The 21,533-nt window shown below is 39.4% G+C and overlaps 2 protein-coding genes across 5 annotated transcripts in view; one reads left to right on the top strand and one right to left on the bottom strand.

Moving 5' to 3' along the window:
* Window positions 1-506: 506 nt before the first annotated feature.
* Window positions 507-9,652, bottom strand: lcmt1 (leucine carboxyl methyltransferase 1). The gene is made up of 11 exons (XM_084342249.1): window positions 9,268-9,652; window positions 8,060-8,151; window positions 7,696-7,817; window positions 7,484-7,560; window positions 5,514-5,575; window positions 5,288-5,390; window positions 4,050-4,170; window positions 3,571-3,672; window positions 3,370-3,461; window positions 1,913-2,010; window positions 507-1,680 (listed from the first exon to the last, which is right to left on the bottom strand). The coding sequence occupies exons 1-11, from the start codon at window positions 9,351-9,353 to the stop codon at window positions 1,658-1,660; spliced, it is 978 nt and encodes a 325-aa protein (XP_084198375.1). The 5' UTR covers window positions 9,354-9,652; the 3' UTR covers window positions 507-1,657.
* Window positions 9,653-12,658: 3,006 nt separating this feature from the next.
* Window positions 12,659-21,533, top strand: part of arhgap17a (Rho GTPase activating protein 17a) — a 39,440-nt gene continuing 30,565 nt past the window's right edge. For 2 of the 4 annotated variants that reach the window (XM_084343205.1, XM_084343206.1), the window contains exon 1: window positions 12,659-13,261. In XM_084343205.1, the coding sequence (XP_084199331.1) occupies window positions 13,209-13,261 (53 nt within the window). In that variant the 5' untranslated portion in view covers window positions 12,659-13,208. The remainder of the gene's footprint in view (window positions 13,262-21,533) is intronic. The other 2 variants (XM_084343204.1, XM_084343207.1) reach the window with 2 other exon arrangements.

Raw genomic sequence — 21,533 nt, 5'->3', positions numbered from 1 at the left:
TACGTTAAATATCACATACTTTCACACATTTGACCAATGTAAACTTCTACCACAATATGTTGAAGTATGACTTTCAGGAACATTTTACAACACTGATATTATAATATGGTACATAATTATGGAATATGTGATATAGTTTAAGGTACAGTGTAGCGATATAGTATAACAACAGAATAATACAACAATATAACACACGGTGTAACATAGTATGTAAGAAATAAAACATGAAGTATAGCGTGTTATAATACAATAGACTCATACAATATAGTACGCGTATGATGTATTGTGATATACAACAAAATATATCAAGTTTCTCATCAGTCCAAAAGAGAGACAGTGGAGAGGGAGGGTTGCCTGATTGTCTCAGGTCAATCAAACACTGTGTGAGACGTGCCACACAATCAGCTCATTATACTGATATCTTTCCCTCCCACTGCAGATAAGACATCTGATAATTACATATCAGGGTCAATAACAATGTACATAAATGAACAAAGACACAGTCGTACACAAAAGGAAATTTTTATTCAACTGCACTTGATCAGCATTATTCAAATATAATCTATCACAAACTAGTCAGTCATGTCCTCTTTGCTGTTTTAAAGCTAAGCTCAAGAATAGAAACTATTTTAAAGGGTAACTTTTACACATTAAAGTGTGTTTACAGGTCTTGGGGAGTGCTACTGCATATGTGGAAAAAAGCAGTATAAAGCCTTTTGTAGCTCCAGTAGAAGCTGCATGTTATCTGATACATTTCTTCCAATGATGTCATTCAGTGGATATGTTGCATTGTGGGTAATGCAGGCAGCAGGTTTTGAAAAGCAGTCTGCTGGTTTAGAATTGCACTTCTGTAACACTGCTGAACTCATTACGGACAGTTTGAAAACGGAGATATCATCTTTTTAATTCCACACATTCTTCTTCCTTCTCAGAACCTGGTGCCTACATTACCCACAATGCAACCTTGCCACAGGGTGACATCACTGGAGGCAATTTATGAGATTACATGCAGCTTTCTCTGGCGACACAAAAGACTTTATACTACTTTTTTCCCACATATGCAGTAGTACTCCCCAAGACCTGTTAACACTTTAATGTGTAAAATTACCGGAGTTACCCTTTAAGGGCAACTGTAAATTAACTAGTAGTTGCATGTAACGCACTCTAGTTCGAGACTACTTCTATGGCATGCATACAGGTTTTGTAAGAAAATGAATCTGGGAGGTACAACTGATTAATAAATAAAATCAAAATAAGCACATAAAAACCAGACAAGGACAAATATATGACATCTGAAATTCTTCAAGCTTCGCACATTCTTTAATCATTCATCAGCGATTGCGTTGTCACAGAATTACAAAATATGTCAGAAGGCAAATTAATAAAACAAACTTGTTTTACAGTTGGTAATTCAGTGCCAGTGTAGTGACAAACCTCTTCACCTCTTAGCTCAGTGACACTAGCTCACAAAGGACGCTCATGAAATCACATTCTGCTGATGCCCAGAGTTTTGACACCGGAACAGTTCCCGGATGAGAGCTTGATGGAGAATAAGGGTTTCCTCTTTTCCCGATGTCTCCCTTTATACATCTTCTCCTGTTGTTGATTTTGGCCTACACACATGTAAAGCGGGTCCAACAGTGGCGCGGGCTCACAATCAAAATGCCAACTGAGACAGACCTGAGGAAACAGAACACGACCTGTTCTTGTAAATGACCGCAGGACAGGTTCAAGCTGGACGGATGGGTGGATATGTGAAAAACTAACACATATGAGTAAAGCTAAGTAAACAAACTAAAAGGACAGCATGGCGCCATAGTGGTCACAGTTGATCCTTGAACTGAGCAATCATTGTTTCATTTTTCCTACTACAGCTACCCATTCATTTAAATGTAACGTAATTGTGAATTACCCAGGTTGAGTTTATCCTTTGTGGCCCAGCAGATGCTGTAGTGTTGAAGAAGTTGTTGCAACAGCTCCCGCTCATCCAGGAACTCCAGACGCTCAATTCTACAAGAAATAAAATAAATCAAGTATTTAATTTGATGTTTTTTTAGTTTATTAGGATCCCCATTAGCTGACTGCGTGACGTTAGCTAGACAAAACGTACTTGATTAACATTGCATTTCTCTAACTTTTGTTTTTGTTTTTTGCTCTGTTTTTCTATCTCCTCATAACATCTGTATTTCTGTAACATCTGATGCCTCTTCATTCTGATCTTTTCTGTTTTACTGCTAATCATCTTGTGTGGCCTGCCCTCTTCCAGGTCACCACAGTGGAGAGGTCGTGTGGCTCGGGCACCACTTGTCAATGCCTCGGCCTGCTCAGACGTCTCCTGGATCCACACACTTTACATATATTATAATTTGTGTCAGATATTCTGTCAATGCAATTTGCAAAATGTGATTTTGTTGTTCTGTTCTGTACATGCGACATCTATTGCAGGTCTGTCCATCCTGGGAGAGGGATCCCTCCTCTGTGGCTCCTCCTGAGGTTTCTTCCATCATTTTTTTTTCTCCACCTGTTAAAAGGTTTTTTTTCTCAATATGGCAAGTTTTTCCTCACTTGAATCGAGGATGAAGTTCACTGTACACTTTGTAAAGCCCACTGAGGCAATGTGATGGTGATTTTGGGCTATAAAAATAAAATTGATTGAAATTTGAAATTTATTTTATTTTATTTGATTAGACTTCAAATTTGGGGTACTACCGAGTAGACAGATTTTTTAAGAAATAGGGAAAATTCATTCAGCTGAGATTTTAGTTCTCATGGTTCAAGCTCCAAAAATCTGGATGCCACACTTTCCAAAATTAAACTTGGTAACGCCTAATGATGGACCCTCTGCCTGGTAATGTTGAATGGCGACGGATACTTCTGTATCACTTGCCAGAGAGCTAAAAACAAAAAAAACGACTTTATATGGCGCAGTTTGGAAGATGAATTGTGGAGTCTCACAGACTTAGGAAAGAAGCTGCTCTGTAGTCTGGTGCTACGGCAGTGTATACTCCTGTATCGCAGGGCAGCAGGGTGCACAGACTGTGGCTGACAAACCATGCTAATGACATTGTGTCTTCAGTCAGGATGCTTTCTATCCCACCTCTTTGAAAGTTAACAAGAACTTAGCCCAGGAATTTTGCCTTCTTAAGTTTCCTTAAGAAATACAGCTGTTGCTGAGCTTTATTTACCAAGGTTGAGGTGTGTGATGACCATGACAGGTTCTCTGTGATGCTGATTGCCAGTCGTTCCCCTTTTGACGAGCAAATTGATTTTCATGTTTAAAAATTGAGCACCCCTTTAAAAGCTCACCCTGCTATCAACAGATTGTAACAAAGCACCTCTGAACAAGCATATGACAAAAAAGATACTTACCGCCCCACATCATCCTGGGGCAGCATACTGTAGACCGTCATCATGTCCAGAGCATCGGCATGTTCCCAGCCTGTCTTCAGAAACCGCTCCTTCTGCAATCAACACCCATTGAAATACATCATGTCTGGATATTAAAACAAACAAAAAAAAAAAAACAACAAAAAAAAACTAAAAAGGTACAAGAAGCATCAGATGGTTTACCTGAGAATCCAGAGACTGGCAGATCTCCACTCCTGCCAGGGTACACTGGCGACGCTGCAGGTTCTCAATCATCACCTGGCCAAATCGATCGCTCATGTTCACCTGGATACACAGATCATATCGTGTGGATGAAGCATTACTTAGGCCACATTATTAAATCTCAGCTGGAGCCATATTCATCCACTAATTGTATATACGATGAGGAACATTTAAGTAAAAAAAAAGACATGTGATAATTACAAAAATTGTGACTATATACTACTCAGAGAAAATAAGTAATACACCACAGATGCACAAAAGAGAAAACTGAAGCATTTCTTGAGCATTACAGCATGTTAAGTTATTCTAGTAGATGCCTGAAATAAAATTATGATCCTGAAAATGAACATAATGTGTCTCCTTTAAGATGTGACATGGATAACAGAAGCCAACAACAGTGTTTTCCTCTGTCCCAAAATGAAATAATTTGCTGTGTTTACCTGTTCGTAATTGATGAACATGGCAGTGTGGAAGGTGTCTGCTGCCCAGCGAACTAGATTGGAGGACTGGGAGGGCGTCATGTAGACCAGCACACACTCTGACAGGAGCAATGTGGGTAATCTGGGAGTGAGGAGTGAAGGCAAACAATCCTTCAAATCTGTTACTTTTATCTTGAGAAATGTTAGAATTTTTCTTTATCTGGAGCCAAATATGCATCAAAGTAAACCTAACCTCTGTGCTGAGGCACAAAGATACACGACCATTAAACAGGATTTGCTTCAATCAGTTGGGCACAATAAAACCAATAAAAACTCTGGAGTGTTTATCCTTTGTATTCTCAGATCTTAAAACTACTTACACAATAAAATATTTTATATTCACAGAGGAATATAACATTTTCACTCTAACCTTTAGTGACGGTAGGCAGAAAACAAAAGTAATGACTCCTCGCTCCTTAACAATAAAGACTAATAAAACCTACTCATTCACACCCGGCAGCTTCCTGTAAAAGAGAGCCTCCCTCTTTGTCAAACTTCCCTGGATAAATAAACATAATAATGTGTGAGTTATGAGCTGAGGTGAATCAGTGTGCCAGCCTGAGCTCTCCATGCCATAGAAAACATCCTATCATAGAAAAAAGGATGTCTGTGCCTTCCAACATCCTACTATAAAAGACTGATGTGTCTTGGTCCACTACTTCTGATGAAACATTACTCCACCCAAACTCTTTTCAGCATCACACACTCAGCCCCTGGAGAGCTATATTTATGTCAGTTACAGTAGATTCCAATGATGACAAGTTTCACAGTGGAAAAAATGATAAAAACAGCCACAGAAACTTGCCACCGCCTTCATTGTAGTAGCATTATTTTAGCTAAACATTCTGAGCATAGAGACATATTTACATCTCACAGGGTGTCAAAACATACATTTGAGGTGGGGTTTCTTTTTAAATCAAGCTATAGACGTAAGACATACAATACATCTAGATTACAGTCATACTGACGCATTATAGAGTGTGTCTGTTATCTAGAGTTGCTCACATAGAGAAAACAGAGATAAGCTTCAGTTCTTGGACTTAATAAGACATGCTGGCAAAACAAATGACAACTGGCAGAGAGAAGTACAAGGGATTCATTTATTACTTTAAATATAATAACACCAGCTTCGGATTAATTTACTCTTTCTTCCAAAACTAAAGCATGAAACAAAGATGAGCAAATGTATATTAACTTACTCTGGATTAAGCTGGAACTTCTTCAGTTTTTCATCCAAATTAGAGATGTCTCTGAGGTCGGCCCCAATGATACAGAAACGGTCCGAGTCGAGGCTGTGGGCATCTGAGTGAACAAAAACACAAACATAAACTGTAAAGAAGTTGGAAAAGATACTAAACAAAGAAAAGTATTATTACCTAAACCACACAGATATGCCATTTAATGGCTGCATCTTTTGTTCATTACCTAAGAGTAAGGAGTCTGTGGAGTGGGTTTCAATGAGGGGTTTGGAGAGTGGCGGTTTTGTCCTGGAAAATATAAAAAGACATCATTACAATTCATAACCATAACTGCACGTCAACAATTAACCTAAAACTACACAATAATAAGGCACTTTACATGCTACACTCAAAAACTGTCTATGAACCACCTATAGATTACATATACTCTGTTGCTAATACATTTAATCTGTACATATACTCTATATATACATACTCAGTTGTTATACTAACTGTTCTACAATAAATCCTAGGTTTTAGTGTTTAGATTTTGTTGAAATTTTTGTAGGTGTTATCAAACTTAACTTATATTAACATATTATAATATCATGTCGGTAGTGGTCGGTAAAGACGCTACAAAGTCAGTTTTATGCCATATATATATATATATATATACACACACAAACATATTTATATACATATATACATATATATATATATATATATATATATATATATATATATATATATATACTACGGAAGCCCTAAAGGGCCATGATTTCATAAATTTTTTTCCTACATTTTCCTGTGATAACGAGTTAATTTCATTTGTTTTCTCGAGATCTCGAGTTATTATCTCGAAATAACAACTGCCGTTTTCGCAAGATAACAGGAATATTTTCTCGAGATAACGAAACTTTGTTTTCCCGAGTTAACGATATAATTAATTTGAGATCTCGAGATAATGACTGTGATATGATAGGCCTGAGATTATGGAGACGCCCGGGACCTCGTAGCTGGTCAGCTATGTAGTTAACGACGACGTCAGGCTCACTTAGATTGCGCCGCTGATATAGCTGAAGCCTTTTTAGATTACGCACACTAATGTGTATATTATCTGTAATAGCAAGGCATAATGCTATTTCAGCCTGTGTCAGGCCTTGATTGAAAAGATATGTGACGCGGTGATCGATATGCTCCTGCTCCTCTGACATTGCTACACTGAATGATGTTTCCTGCAGTGATTTAATATACTTCACTATTGTTTTGTTTTCTCAAGATCTCGAATTAATTATACAGTTATCTCGGGAAAACAAAGTTTCGTTATCTCGAGAATTTATCCCGTGATCTCGGGAAAACGGCAGTTGTTATTTCGAGATAATAACTCGAGATCTGGCGAAAACAAATGAAATTAACTCGTTATCACAGGAAAACGGAGGAAACAAAAAGTCTGAATGCATGGCCCTTTAGGGCTTCTGTAATATACATATATATGTGTATATATATATATATATATATATATATATATATATATATATATATATATATACACATACATATTTATTTATACATATTTATTTATTTATTATTTATTTTTTGACTGTAGTGTTTTTTGGCTTCGTTTTCATGGTAGTAAATTTGATACTAACTAACACTAGCACAAAAATGCTGCATTCCAGCTATTTTTGACTGAACTACTCTTAATTACAATTATAAAGACCTTAATCTGAATACTGGCAGTTAGTATTTGCATATAATAGACATATATTATATCTATAAACATCCTTAAATACATGACATGATAACATACAGTATAAACACACAGCAACTGTTCCTTGGATTCTTTTAAGCACCAGCTGTAAATGTAGAGATGTTTCACTTCTGTTAACAAGGAGCACTGTCTCCCTCTACAGATCTCAACCGCACATCGCAATACCACAAACATAGGGGAAAAAAATCATACACTTGTGCTGCTTAATGTACTTCTTTACAACGACAGTTATTCTAACAAACTAAAGCCTACATTAGAAATGTGATTTTCCTTGTTATTATGCAAGTTTACATAGTAACATAATGAAGAATCAAAAACCATCAAAAACCAGTTCTTCTAATTTGTTAGGGAAGCTTGCAGCTGCTCTGGTGATGTACTGCAAATGGTACAGTGGATGAGAATAAGCACTACTAATAATAACTATAATAATAACATGCTCGCCTTACTTAATATTGTGTATTTTCCTGGCCACAACTGCTGGAAAGTCAACTTCAAAGAACTTCCGTGGAAGGAGGTTTTCATCCTGTAACACACACACACACACACACACACACACATACACACACACACTTTGAAGACAATACAGTGTATTTGACGCAGCCAAGTCAAATCTGAGGAGTCACTTGCTAAATCCTATTTAGACCAGAGTGCTGCAAACCTTTAGTCTCCAAAATGTTGTGTCCAGTCCAGCACCCACGTTGATTACTTGACAGTCGCACTCTGCTTTCCTAATAAACGCGTCGAGGAGATGGTTAACTCCTTTCACACGGGCATAGTAACCTGCCAAACGAGATACGGGGGCATTGAAATATCCAAAAACACAAATATGGAGGCCTTTTTAAATATTATGACAAACTGGGTGGGAGGATTTACTGCTGATAACTCCTTAGTAAGCACAATGTAAAGTGAGGTGTTGATGCTGTGACTTGTAGTACCAAATATTAAGATTATGAGTTGTACAACATGAGTTACATTTGAATAAAGTAAAACTGTGTGTAAAAAGAACAGACTATATCACTTACCTCTGTTGATTTCAGGTGCCTTCCGCTCCCCTACAGATCTTGCAAAATACTGGATATAAGGGTCCTTCCAGTAGCTTTTACTGGTAGCAAACCTAGAATGCCAATTATACATTTGATGAGGAGGTGACATGCATGATTCAAGCTCTGAGGAAAACAATATTTTTGGTAATATCTCTGAATCAAATGACTCCTTGAAATTTAAAAAAAGGATGCTAGTAGGGATAATTGCATAAAAATCAAGACCAAGCAGAACTGTTTTTAGATATGTGCAGTTTGAGTGCTTCATTTTGGGTCTTTCCGGTCCATACTATATGTTCTGATCCATACATATACATATGTTCCTTAATAAATCATGGACAGCAGAGTGTACACAGCCTGCCCACCATGGGATACCCTTGTTGCTCTGTGTATGCCGGCAGTAATTCATTATAGTTTCTTGTAGACATTCTCCAGTCTCAAAATCTGGCTTCACATTAGTTTACAGCTGAGTATCAAAACATCAACAATAAGCTTGGAGGATTTAAGGATGTACCTGGGCATAATAATTTGATCATAACTGACATGCTGCCCCTTTAATGTTAGCTAACGTTACTTTTTTATGTGTAGCTATGATGTTAAAGTAATAGGTGCAGTACACTTCTTCAACTTGAAATGTGCACTAAGTGGTTTTGAGGAAGAAATTTTAATTTACAATTTCAGATTTTCATGACTGAATAATCAACTGAACACAATTTCATACTGTTTTACTTTGTTTATATTGCAGGGCCCTTCTGAGCACCTTTAAAGGGGCACTATGTAGTTTTGGAAAAGAAATTCAAACTCAGAATTTTAACATTTACAATATTTATGAGGTAATAATACAAACTCAGAAATATGAATTTTTTCCATAACAGAGGAAAACAAGCTGTTCTCGGAGGACAATAAGGTCCCCAAAACACTGTTTGAAGCTAGAAAGGTGGCAGGGTCCGCCACATATAAACAAAGTGGGAAAACTGTGTTGTCCTTTAAGGTCAGTATGTTTAATCAGTTTATTCAGTCGGGAAAACAAAGAGAGATTTCATTTTTTTCAATGAAGATCTTTCTCTTCTGATTAAAATGTCTTGCCCCAAACTACATAGTGCACCTTTACGTTATCTTAACATGATGCTAATAAAGCCTTAACAGTAACATTAAATGATGTACATAGCTACTGCACATCCTGCTGGTACCTTTTGCATGTGGTTGCATCGTCGCAGGTCGCCCTCACTGCCTCATCTGAAGTATCCGTGTCTGTGAAGGGTTGCCGAGCTGCCATTAATGATCCTTGTCCCAACGTTATGTGGCCAGCATGAACAAAAACCTCGCCCACCTGCTTTAACGTTACACTGGCTAGCTACAACAAGCTAGCTAACTGGCTGTCTCGAGTTGACAGGTGGCCTTCTTATAGCAAAACGGGGAGGAAGAAGAATAAAACCGTGAGCATTATCGGGTTACTCAGCTACCTGTGTGTGGTAGAAAAACTGCAAGTTGGATGAAAGTGAGCAGTATTTAAAGAGGGGGTAATGTTTTGCTGGCTAATAACAAGTTGCACGGAGCCAGAAATGAACGGACAGTTCCGACCAGATGACACTTCCGGTTGGTATTTTTCAGAATAAAGGCATCACAGAAAAAGCTCTCATTTGGCACACAAATAAAATAAAACTAGAACTAAATGCAACGCGCTGCACCCGTCTCAGCAGTGTTGTGTGTGTTAAAATGTGTGTCTAAATGTCTAAGCTGTGTCCGTGTTTACACTGAGCATCATCTTTTGATAGACAGAAATAGGCTTGCACTGGTTGACTTTTAACCTGAAATTGATAAATATTAACCATAAGCACAGACAGATGGTTGTGGAAACTTGCTTAATGTCACTTTGTTTTCCGTATGACCCATTTCCATTCATACTCTTCTTGTAGTTTTTAAAATAGTATAGTAGGTATCTTCTTCACCAAATTCATACTTTGGTAAATGGAGGTGAAGTGATTCTACAGAATAATCAGCAATCAAATCCACTGAGAGAAACGCCTGAAAACAGGCAACAAGGATGATATAAGAGAGTGGTTTGGTGTCACACTCAGGGGGAACATCAAAAAGGTGCAGAACAGTGACAGAACATCAAGCCTTATGTGAAATCTGGGATCTGAAGCCCTGCTGACACCTTTCATCAAAAATTGTGTGGTGATGCTTCTCAGACAATTAAGAATTCATTTGTGGCATCTGAGGAGTGTCAGAAAGCCTGATGCAGCACGTAGAAAGTCACATGAAAGACTTGTCCTACTTGTTGAAGAAACTTCAGCAGCTTTATTAATAATCCATTTGAAAAGCCACAAAAGGGAGAAACCAAAATGATGGAAATCTAGTTTGTTGGTCTCAGATAGTGTCCAAAGTGGCGGCAAAATAATGCACAAATTGCAAAGGAAACACATGTGGGATGCCAAGTGGACTGGAGATAATATGACCTCATTTTCCATTGAATTTTTTCTCTCTTTTAAAGGATTCTTTTAAAGTTTTTCTGTAATATGCGGACTGTCATACTGCATCAATCATTAAAAATGTGTGTAGAAATCTAACAGGAAGTTCAATCAAAACTGATGTTAATTGTCAGATTTAAAGAAAAAGAGGATATTATGATGGAGATACACACTTAGGACTCATAATACTGCACAGTCATGAGTTAATTCCAGAGTGTGCAAGCAATTATTGCTATACTTTTAGCAACTGCTGCCTAATACAATACACGTTACAACATTATGTTTTTTTTTTACCTTAAAATAACAGCTTCTAATTTTGATGCTATAGTGTCTTATAGAGTGAACGGTGTCTGTCACAGCCACTCTGCATGGGATTTGTATTTACCACAGTAGTTGCACTCAGAAACTGTGGGGGGCGCCACATCACACAAAATGCCAATTTCTACATAATGTTGCATAACATAATGTTATCATCATTAGAAAATAGCAACCTATATTGCCTTCACATGCAAAGCCACTAAAAAAAAGTATGCTACTTACAGAACCAATCTGGAGCACATGCACCATTTAAAGGATAAGTTCAACCAAAATGAAAATTCAGTCATTATCTACACAGCCTCATGCTGTTGGAAAGTTGTGTGAAGTTTTGTAGTCCACAAAACATTTCTGGAGCTTTACAGCAAAATGGCGTTGCAGAATTCCCCTTAAACAAATGAAGTAGATGGGGACTTGTTTTAAAATCTTAAGAACAACAACAACAACAACAACAACAACATAATATGGCTCCATGCATGTTGTCCAGTGCAAGCAAGTGTCCGGAAGCCCAGAGATGCCCGAATTTATTTGACAAAGACGTTATTTACACCGTTGATGTTCAGTCAGGTTCCAGACGGGGTGTGTGCTGAAGCTTTTAGCTTCGCAGCTACAGTCAAGATTTCATCTTTAAAAAGGGTTAAAATAACCTCGTTTTAAGTCAATTTGAGATCTAAGGGTTTCCAGAGACTTGGATTAGAGCCTATACCAAAGGAACTCTATGGAGCAATTTTATATATCTTTTTCAGTCGATTTTTATTCATTTAATTTTTTATTTATTTCACATTTTAAAGGTGCACTATGTAGTTTTGGAGAAGAAATTCAGACTCCAAATTTTGAATATTTACAATAATAATGCAGTAATAACACAAACTCAGACCACTGTTTGAAGCTAGAAAGGTGGCAGGGTCCACCAAATATAAACAAAGTAAACCAGTATGAAATTGTGTTGTCCTTTAATGTCAGTTTGTTTTTTCAGTTTATTCAGTCATGAAAACGAAATGAGTTTGTCTATTTAGTTTGTGTAGGCATTGAAAAATGAATAAAAATTAAAAAAACATTTAAACAATTATTTCCCAAAACCACTACTAAAAGTGGCTCCATACATCTTGTCCAGCCCGATCCAAGTGTCTGGAGGCCCTGAGATCCAAAATTGATTTGAAAAGACTATATTTGCTCCCTTGATGCACAATTGAGCTGGTGCACCCACTTCAGACAGGGCGCACGCTTTTAACACTTTTATCTCAGCAGTCACAGTAAAGATTTCATCTTAAAAAAAAAGGTTTCATAAACATCTTTTCAAATCAATTTGGGATCTCAGGGCTTGCAGAGACTTGGATTACGCTATTTTATGTTTTGTTTTGTTTTTGTTTTTTACATTTTAAAACAAGTCCCCATCTACCTCAGTTGTGTGAGAGAACGTCACAGCGCTGTTTTGCCCTGAAGCTCCGGGAATGTTTTGTTGGACTACAAAACTTCACACAACTTTCTTTCCGCATTGGTGTGAGTAGATATGACTTTTCATGACATTTTCATTTTTGGGTGAACTTATCCTTTAATGTGTTTTTGGCATATGAACGCACCATTAAAGTTAAGCCTGTTCTCTAGTTTTATTAATCTGCATGAGCACTACAAACACATGCACATTTATGAATGAACGAGTCAATTAGTTTTTGTTATTATGGCATTGTTTTTATAGTGGTGAATGATTTTCTTTCCCATGTGTGTGTGTCCGGGCTCCTCCTGTCAGTGTCCAGGGGGAGGTGTTGCTGTCTGGCAGATGCTGCGGTGCTCCAACGTTACTTCCTGCCGCTCTCTCCCCCTCTCCTCTCCCCCTCTCCTCTCCTCTCCTCCTCTCTGTGCTGGCAGTGAGCAGAGGTGAGCTGCTGCCGCCGCCGCTGCTGATCACTCGGCTCCCTGCTCCGCTCTGGGGAAGAAGAAAAAACGGATTATCCAGCTCGGTAACGTTAGCTCGTCGGCTAACGGTCAACACAGCGACCGAGAAGAGCCATGAAAAGCCGCCGGAGCCGGTGAAAGTTAGCCACGGCTCACTTGGGGACTTTAATGTGCGGATACAAACCAAAAAGGAGGTTCGCGGATCATGCCGTCGCCCCCAACGGGAACTTTTCTCTAGAATTTCCACTTGGGAAAGGCTAGCTTAGGGGCTAGCGAGGCTACAAACTATTTTTAATTGGCTTTGGGCTCCATGGCTCTCGCTTGTTTTTCCCTGTCATAGCGACAGCCTGGGAAATTAAAAAACGGGGGGAGAGGCCCTGTGAACTTCATGACAAACCAAAGCCCGGCTTTGAAGCGTTACTTCGGAAGGACGGACTGGCAAGGGAGCGAAAATGAAGAAGCAGTTCAATCGGATGAAACAGCTCGCCAATCAGACAGTTGGCAGGCAAGTACTGAAGTCAGCACTGTTCACTGAAGCTCATTAGCAGACTAGCAAACACACTTTTCCTTTTCCTCTCCCCGACGTGACTTCCAGAGCTGAACACAAAACCCTTCACCATACTTTTACTTTGCTTTACTTTCTAGCTGTTGCACAAGTAATCACACGAGCTGATAGAGAAAGTGATGGCAAGGAGGACTCTCTCAATGCTAATGGCACTGTGCATATACAAGCAGGATGGGGGGGATTGCTTTCCTTTGGTGTGTGCAGGCATCCACACTGCTGTCCTCCCCAAAACACTGAATCAGACAGCAGTGTTGGCACTGTCTGCAGGGGACATAAGCAGCACAGAGGAGCTCAATGATGGTGCAGTTTCTCTCCTTCAGTAGGGTCAGTCACTGTCTATCACTGGGAGGTCCCATTCTGTACAAAATAACAGAAGTGTCTGGCAAATTTTGGAAAACATAGTAAGGTATGTGGTAGGAATGTCCGGTATGGATATCTGAGATGTTCCCACTCTGCCAACAGACACCTATAGATTTTTGCAAGAGCCTTCTCAAACTGTAAATGTTTGAGGGTAAGGATTTTAGACATGTCAACTGTATGGGATTTGGGTTTGCTGTGTATTGTGTCAGCTACGAGGTCGCAAAAATGCTGGTTTTAGTTCAAAATATTATTGGGCTTACCCTGATTGTTTTCAGTTTTCAGTGGACTGCAACTGATTTTCGGGGCCACTAGGGAGTAAAAAAATTCTGATATTGTTACAGATATTCTTGGTTACACATAACATGATCCCTCAAATGTGGTTGTCAAACACTTACTGTACCTACGTAATTCAGGCAGGTTATGTTGCAGTTTTACAAAAACCTTTACTGTCCATCAGGTCACTGACACGGTAAGCTTCATTGGGAAGTTATCCTTTGTTAGCATTCTGTAAAAAAGTTTTTGTAGTGGCAAATATTGGACATTATATACATCTATACTTATATATTTGTGAGAAACCATCATCGGCTGACTGACACATCGGTCTGGCTGTAGGTTTCAATGGTGATCCTTGATTGGAAATCTGTGGAAGTCAGCTGAATGTGTTTTTTTTTTACCTTCATCTGATAGACAGTATTCATTTAAGATAGCAAAGGTTGCTTTTGAGCGAAAACAAGCAGACATAATCACGGCTACAGACAAACTTTTCACGTTTGCATGCGCCGGTGCGCCTAACTTTTTAGGATGCACCAGTGCATAATTTAGGTGCACCCAATATTATATTTTCATTTACTGAAGTTACACAGTATGTAAAAGATTGTTAACAGGAATAAATTCAATACATTTAAATTACTTGAAAAAGTCATCAGCTACATTTCAGGCACATCAGTGCGACCAAAATCTTACCCTGGAGATGTGAACAATACATTGAAACAACCTAAAATTCCCTTAATTTGGCCGAACTAAATATTTAATAGATTTTAGTAGAACCTTCTGAGTTTGAGATTTTATTTCATCACCAACATGAGGGACATAAGATGCTCAAGCCTCCTCAGGTAGTCCACCAAGTGCTCGCTCGCTTGACATTTTACATAATTCCTCCGTCTGCGTAGCAGTCATTAAAGAATGTATTTACCTGATACCTTGCTGTTATCCATGTTGATAAGTTCCTCATCAGTAAATCAAATGTTTGGCATGCTGTCACATTGCATCACTAACTTTGATCCTAACACTAACTGAAAATGGCTGTCACACACATGCACAAGGAGGTGGAGACGTGTCAACAGATTCTGTGCGGGCCTGACGAGGCCGACATCAGATCAGTTGATAACAGATACCAAATTCTAACAATGTATTGGTGCTTTACAAGCCAAGGTCCAGACATCTGCTGCCCAGGACAAGTCTGCTCATACTTGCCCCTGTGCAGCGGAGTTCAGATGTCAACCGAGGGCAAAGAGATGAGAACGAGAATTGTAACAGGACTGATACGCAGCAGTAGATGACAGACAGAAAGGTTTTACTTTCACTCTGCGCTGATATAATGGCACTAAGAGCATCCCCATTAGACGCCCAGCTTCAACCGCCAGACATCAATCGTAAAACACATTGAATAAATTAATGTGAGTAAGCTATGTATAAGTATCTGTCTGTGTCCACTCGCCCTGAATTAAAAACACACTGCAGTGTCTGAGCAGTTAAGTGAATGGATCGACTGTCTGAAAAAGAGTATATATCCGAACAATGACAGTGTGTTCTCCAGTGTTTAGGCTTGTTAACTGGGGCCGTTATGCTGTCGTGTGATGACACACAGTGTCCCTCTGTAACTGGATATATGAAGTAGCAGTGGCTTCAGCCTGGACAGAAGGGCGAGACATGTCAGAGGATGTTTTCATCATGAGAGCTTTTGTTGTTGTTAGTGTCTGTATATGGGCGTCAACTGTGTTTGGCACCTCAGGCAGACAGCGGGTGCACCCTGTGCTGGGCAGTAGCAGATGAAGCTACAGACATGAAAACAACAATGTGTCCTTTTTAAATTGTCATCTAAAAATAATCAATTACCGAGACAAAGATAATCTTGCATCCCATAATTTTTAAAGGGAATACATAATGGATGACATGGTGCTGCTAGTAAAGAGTCGACCATCAGAAAGAAATAAGAGAGGCTTTGTAGAAAAAAGGAAGCTCTGTTCATTAAAGCAGGATGTGGCTCTTTATCCGAGGAATAAACATTTTTAGGAAACTACTTTGGTTCTCCGGTAACTTTGAATGAGCTTTAGTCTAGAGATGCACCGACTCACTTTTTTTTCAGTTCTGATGCAATTCTGATACCTGAATATGAATATCTGCTGATACCAATGCTTTATTTGTATTTAAGTAGATCCTGAACAATATATCAGTCAATACAGCAATTTCCTCAAGATAACTTGAGCAGCTCTATTTGGAAAGAATTACTCATTCTAGAGATGATTAGGGTGATTATGGAGGTAGAGGAGTGCTGGCCCTGCTTTGTTGGATAAATTGATCAAGAGTTATTGTGGTTCGCTGTGCCTCCATGTCTTTCTTGGCTCCCATTTATCTGTCCAAGGACCCTTAAATCGGACTGAATTATGTTTTATTAGATGGACGTCTCTTTAATCATGGAAAATGAGACCAGCGCATGTTTTGCTTTTGTATGAAGCAGTAAAAAGCTGTAGCATGATGTGTTTGAGTTAGTATATTTTACATTGATATATAGTGCAGCCTTCTCAGTTAGCCAGTATTACAGGCCGATTGGCTTATCACAGATAAATTGGTATCAGTGTATGTTTTCTAATATGTGGTGATACTGTATGAATTAATACTGTATGAATTGTATTTTTTTAAGAGATTATAATGCAGAAAAAGATAATTTGGGTCATTTATAATGATTAATTTCCCAGCAAAGTTTACTGTTTCAGTGCACTCATATCATTTAAAGTTGCAATATGTAAGAACTTTAGTTTAAACCATTAAAAAAACTTAAATTATCAATAAAATGTTAAAAAAGAAATAACAGTTTTGATGTTGTGTCAAAGACAAATATGTATTTTGGTGCAGAGATATCTTTTGAAGTAAGCATACTAACCAGCTAGCCACTAGCCACTTTTTCATCTCATGAGGTAATAGTCCAGTAGTAAACAACACCACCACTCCCTCGGTGCTCCAAGCTCCTGGTCCAGGCGAAAAAGAGCGGGAGCTATATGGCTAGCTTAGCTAACTAGCTAATGGCAGCTACAGTTAAGAGCAGTTGTTGGTTACTCTGGTAAAACGCTGCCCCCTATTTGTTTGGAGTATTAATTCAACAGGTCGCAGATTCTTACATATTGCACCTTTTTAAGACCATAACGTTTATTGCTATATAAATATCCTGCCTCCATTAAATATCTTTATAACATATCTTTGCATTTGATAACCACATTTGAGAAATCACTGCAAAATATGTGCATATATCGTCTGATATATTGATATGGAGTTTTTTACCCCGTAATATCCCCATCGACCTCAAAAGTCGAGTGTCGGTGAGACTTAAGTTTCAAGACTAAAATACTGTACCTTCCATTTAAGGAAATGTTGAGTTAGCCAACTGTTGCTAGCTCACTCAGTTGCAGACTGTCTCGTGTTACTTTATGGTGGGCCGTTACTCGTAGAGTTCTGGGTGGTATTTTTGACATATTATAAATCGCATGATTAGATGACTCATTCAGAACAGTCGATTGGATGTCTGAAAATTAAAATGATCACAGGTAAGCAGACAAATCAGGGGGCGTTGTTAATAGACTGATGAAAACAGGGTGATTGGCAGAGATGCACTACATAGTAATTATCTTCTTGCCATCTCTGTAGTGTTTATTTGATGGCAACACCATCAGCAGAGTCTACAAAGAGATGTTTCTTCCTACAGCCAAAACTCAAGACCAAGAGAACCAGGGCAGCTGGAATACTCATAATTTCCCCTGTGCAATAAATTAGAACTGGAGAGGGTGTAATGGAGAAAACAGACATTTGTGTGTGTGTGTGTGTGTGTGTGTGTGTGTGCAGTAGTTGGTTGCTCTTTGGTATGCACAAGCAGGGTTAATCGCACACTCACATACATGCCCTGTTGTTAAATGAGTGATATGTCAGCGTTTGGATTAGGGCAACGTAAGCATGCTCTGCTTTGTCCATTAAGTGTGTGTCTGCATCTGCAAAAATTAGGAGTGCAAAGGCCCTCTGCGCTGCCCCCTGGGTTCCTGTGATTGTGCAAAGGCAGAACACTGTGTCCAGCGAGCAGCCGCTCCGAGGAGGAAATCTCTCCTTCTTCTTCTGCAAACAGGAAACTGCCTCCCAGAGTCATGCTAGTGGCTTTCTAGTGAAGAGAAGAGAGAGCTGGGGAGATTGATGTGAAGAGAGAGGTTGAAACTGAGGCACGGGGAAAAAACAGCATGTGATTGATGTCAGGGAACATGGCAAGGAGTTTTAGCTCTTTGTGGAAGCTTATTTCAGTTGTTATCTTTTAACTCTCTGGCCCTATGTGCAGGTTTACTGCAGGTTAATGTGGTCAGATAGTAGCACATTTAAAGGCGATAACATATGAATAGGGTGTATAACCACTATCTGCATGAAGATAAACTAACAGTCATGCAGATTGAAGTCCGAATTTCGCACTGTGTAGGGGATGCTTAAGAGTTTACATTTACTCTGTTTTGCTTGTGATAAGGACATCACGTCCTACTGTCCAGTTATCAGCCTTAGATAAGTTTTTGATTTAGCATTAGAGGAAGGAATTTGGCCCGGTACAATCAAGTGTCAACATTCGTCACTCTAATGGTTGGTTGCTAGACTGTCCTATTTGCATGCAGTTGAGTCATAGTTATGCAAATTCAGTTCCGGCAATTGGTTTGTCGACTTGCCATATCCATCATGCAACGCACATCCAGATCTCAGAGCCTTCTCTCCATAGCAAATGAAAAGGATCTGACAACTTGACATCCATCAACAGATCCAATTTGCACCTGCAAGGCCGTGTTCAGACCAGCTGGAGCTCTGCGTGCAAAACCCAGCCTTCTCAGGCCACGTCCACACGGACGTGGGTATTTCTTAACACAAAGCTTTTTCTATTCGTTATGGCCTATTCACTGAAAATGGAGCTTTTGGAAAACGCCGTCCAGGGTGAGGATATTCATAAACACCGTTTTCAGTTTTCATGTCTGGACGGCCAGGAACTGAGAGATTTTTTGGAACAATGACGCAGACACACACGTTTATTTGTGTTTATAGCATCATTGGAAAAAACGCAAACTCGAAGTATGTGTTATGAAATCGGAGTACTTAAGTTTATACACTGACAGAATGGATGTTGTTTGACATTATATTTAGAAAGACGCAAGTCAGTGTACGTGTAGACTAGGCCTTATTCATTTGCCTGTCTGTTGACTGAATCATGCTGCTGTGCTGTGAGACATCATCCTACACAGGGCCGATCACATGCATGTTTCCTCGCTATTGCACGACAGCTAAACTAGTTGGAGCAGTGACAACTTTCCAAAGCTGTAAAGTCCTGGCTGTTTGTATTCCAAACGGTTGTGCAGTGTGTGGGTGTCTGATAAGCCTTTAAATGCATTAATCTGTTACTCAAACTGGACTTCCTGTATTGCTTTTCGTTGTCTCACTGGTAATTAACAGGCTCTGACCAATGCAGGCCCTTTAACCCAGGTCTGTTTTTGGTCTAAATCCCTGCTAAGGCTCAGTTCAGCAGGTGACACTGATTGATCGATAACATTATACAATCACTTTGCAGTAATTAACCAGAGCAGCATGTTGCAAAATGTTGCGACAATGAGCCACGCCTTTATTACTTCAGCTAACTTCCACCACATTAGTGTGAGCACTGCATCACTTCAGTTTATCCTGGTTGGTAAGGTAGTTGTTTTGCCACACCAGAGTAGCACCAGTCAGTGAATCAGCACAGACATTAGCTTACAACCACTCAGAATCTCTTAACTACAGGTGCCTTTCTCTGAAGCTCACTGGTCACCAAACTGGGGTTGACAAAATCCTAAATCATTCACTTATCACCCAATGCACTGTACTAAGAGTACTCAGAGTCCATATCTAACAACAACAATCTTCTAACTAGCACCGTGTTTTGTGCTCTAATATAGATGTATTGTATTTGGAAGTCCTTAAGTCACTCGAGAGGGAGTCGTATTGAAAAGAAACTTTTCCCAGAGGGATCAGCAAAAAGGTCACTGTTGAATTAACCAGGATGGGTGACTCTGGGCGTTTCCCCTGTGTTTAACCAGGCCAGTGCCTTGAGGACATAGAGGTGTGTCGGCCGGGATCCCTTTGTGGTGCTGCTACAAACAGACGCAAGATATGAGGCCGGGCTGTTTGTTTACAGTCGAAGTAATTTTTGCTATCATCCAAATTATAAATTGGTAAGACAGGAAAAACGTCACAGGACTGTGGCAAAAATGAGGATGTTTACTTCCATCCTGAGATATGATTTAAACTGTCCCAAAGTAAATGCTGACTGTTATTATAACATGTTTTTTCTACAACAAAACTAGTTTGATAACTATAAGAATCGCAGGTATGGATCATCTTCTCATTTCTACACTGAAACTTCGTCAGAGATTGTCATGGTTTCTTCCCAGCTGTATTTTTTTTTAGGCGGGTAGAAGGTTTAACTTTTCCTTTCCTGGAATGATGAGACACCCTTCAAATAGAGCCCTGTTAATTATTAATGATTTGAGTCATATTTCAAGCAAAATGATAAATATTTGCTGATTCAGGTTTCTCAAATGTGAGGATATTTTTCTTTTTTGTCTTCAGTGACAGTAAACTCAATATGTATGGTCTGTCAGTTGGACACAAACAGCTAGTCTATGACATCATGGGGTGTCTGGGACATTCTGAAGGACTGTTCTCACTTTTTTCTCACATTTTAGCCGATAGACAAAATGATGAATCATGTTAGATCATTGGTGTATAAATATCTGCCAGGAAGGAAGCATCCTGCTCTGTCATGCCCTTTGACACAACAATACACATTGGATAAAAATGGCTTTAATTCAGTGTTTACCTATGTTCTGCCTGCACTTGCCCAGGTCTAATGTTAGCGTAAGAGCTCACATAATCAGCCGCATTAGGGAAGTAGTATGGGCTGAGTCACTCAATTATTCTCCAGCTCCTTTCATCTGGGTCCAGTATCCATTACCTTATGCCTTAAGCTGCCAACTGTTGCAACCCTTAGAGGCAGACCCTCCCTGCGTTGAGTGGCCGGTAACAGCCGCTCTATTGTGCTTATGGCCACCGTATTCACTTACTCCCCTCTCCACTCTTGATAGTAGGTCGCCATGGTTACCATTCTGATGCAGCGGGCCACGGCTGTGCAGCGAGGATCTCTTGTTGTGAAGAAGTCACATGCAGTGCACAGTGACACACTTTTCCTCCAACGGCTGCTGCTTCAGTGAGGCACGGTGGGGTCGGCTCTGTTCACTGTAGGTCAGCTGATGCCGGCAAAACAATTGTTGTTTTGTTTGTTGTTGTTTGCGCTCTGTCCGGGCTGCGCTCAGCCTATTTTTGCCTCAGTGATGCAGCGCTTTTTGGGGTTGCTTTTACAAGAACTTTGAATATAAGTATCTTCACATGTGTTCTGATCTCTCAATTACAACCAGATTAGGGCATTGTTTGCGAGAGCCATGTAAACACCCTCATTAAAAAATGAGTAATTTCAAGGTAATTTGTGTGCGTATAAACATCCTGAATGATCAGTTTGTATAGGCCATGCATGATC

Source organism: Pagrus pagrus (assembly GCF_965226575.1).
Source record: "Pagrus pagrus genome assembly, chromosome: 21".
In the NCBI taxonomy this organism is placed as follows: domain Eukaryota; kingdom Metazoa; phylum Chordata; class Actinopteri; order Spariformes; family Sparidae; genus Pagrus; species Pagrus pagrus.
Note: the sequence above shows the minus strand (reverse complement) of the source record. Positions and strands in the feature narration are given on the sequence as shown.

Coding starts and splice junctions, on each gene's coding strand:
- lcmt1 (XM_084342249.1), bottom strand. CDS start 9,353: ATGGCAGCTCGGCAACCCTTCACAGACACGGATACTTCAGATGAGGCA. Junction 7,818..8,059: donor GGCACCTGAAATCAACAGAG/GTAAGTGATATA, acceptor CTCGTTTGGCAG/GTTACTATGCCCGTGTGAAA. Junction 3,462..3,570: donor GCCAGTCTCTGGATTCTCAG/GTAAACCATCTG, acceptor TGTTGATTGCAG/AAGGAGCGGTTTCTGAAGAC.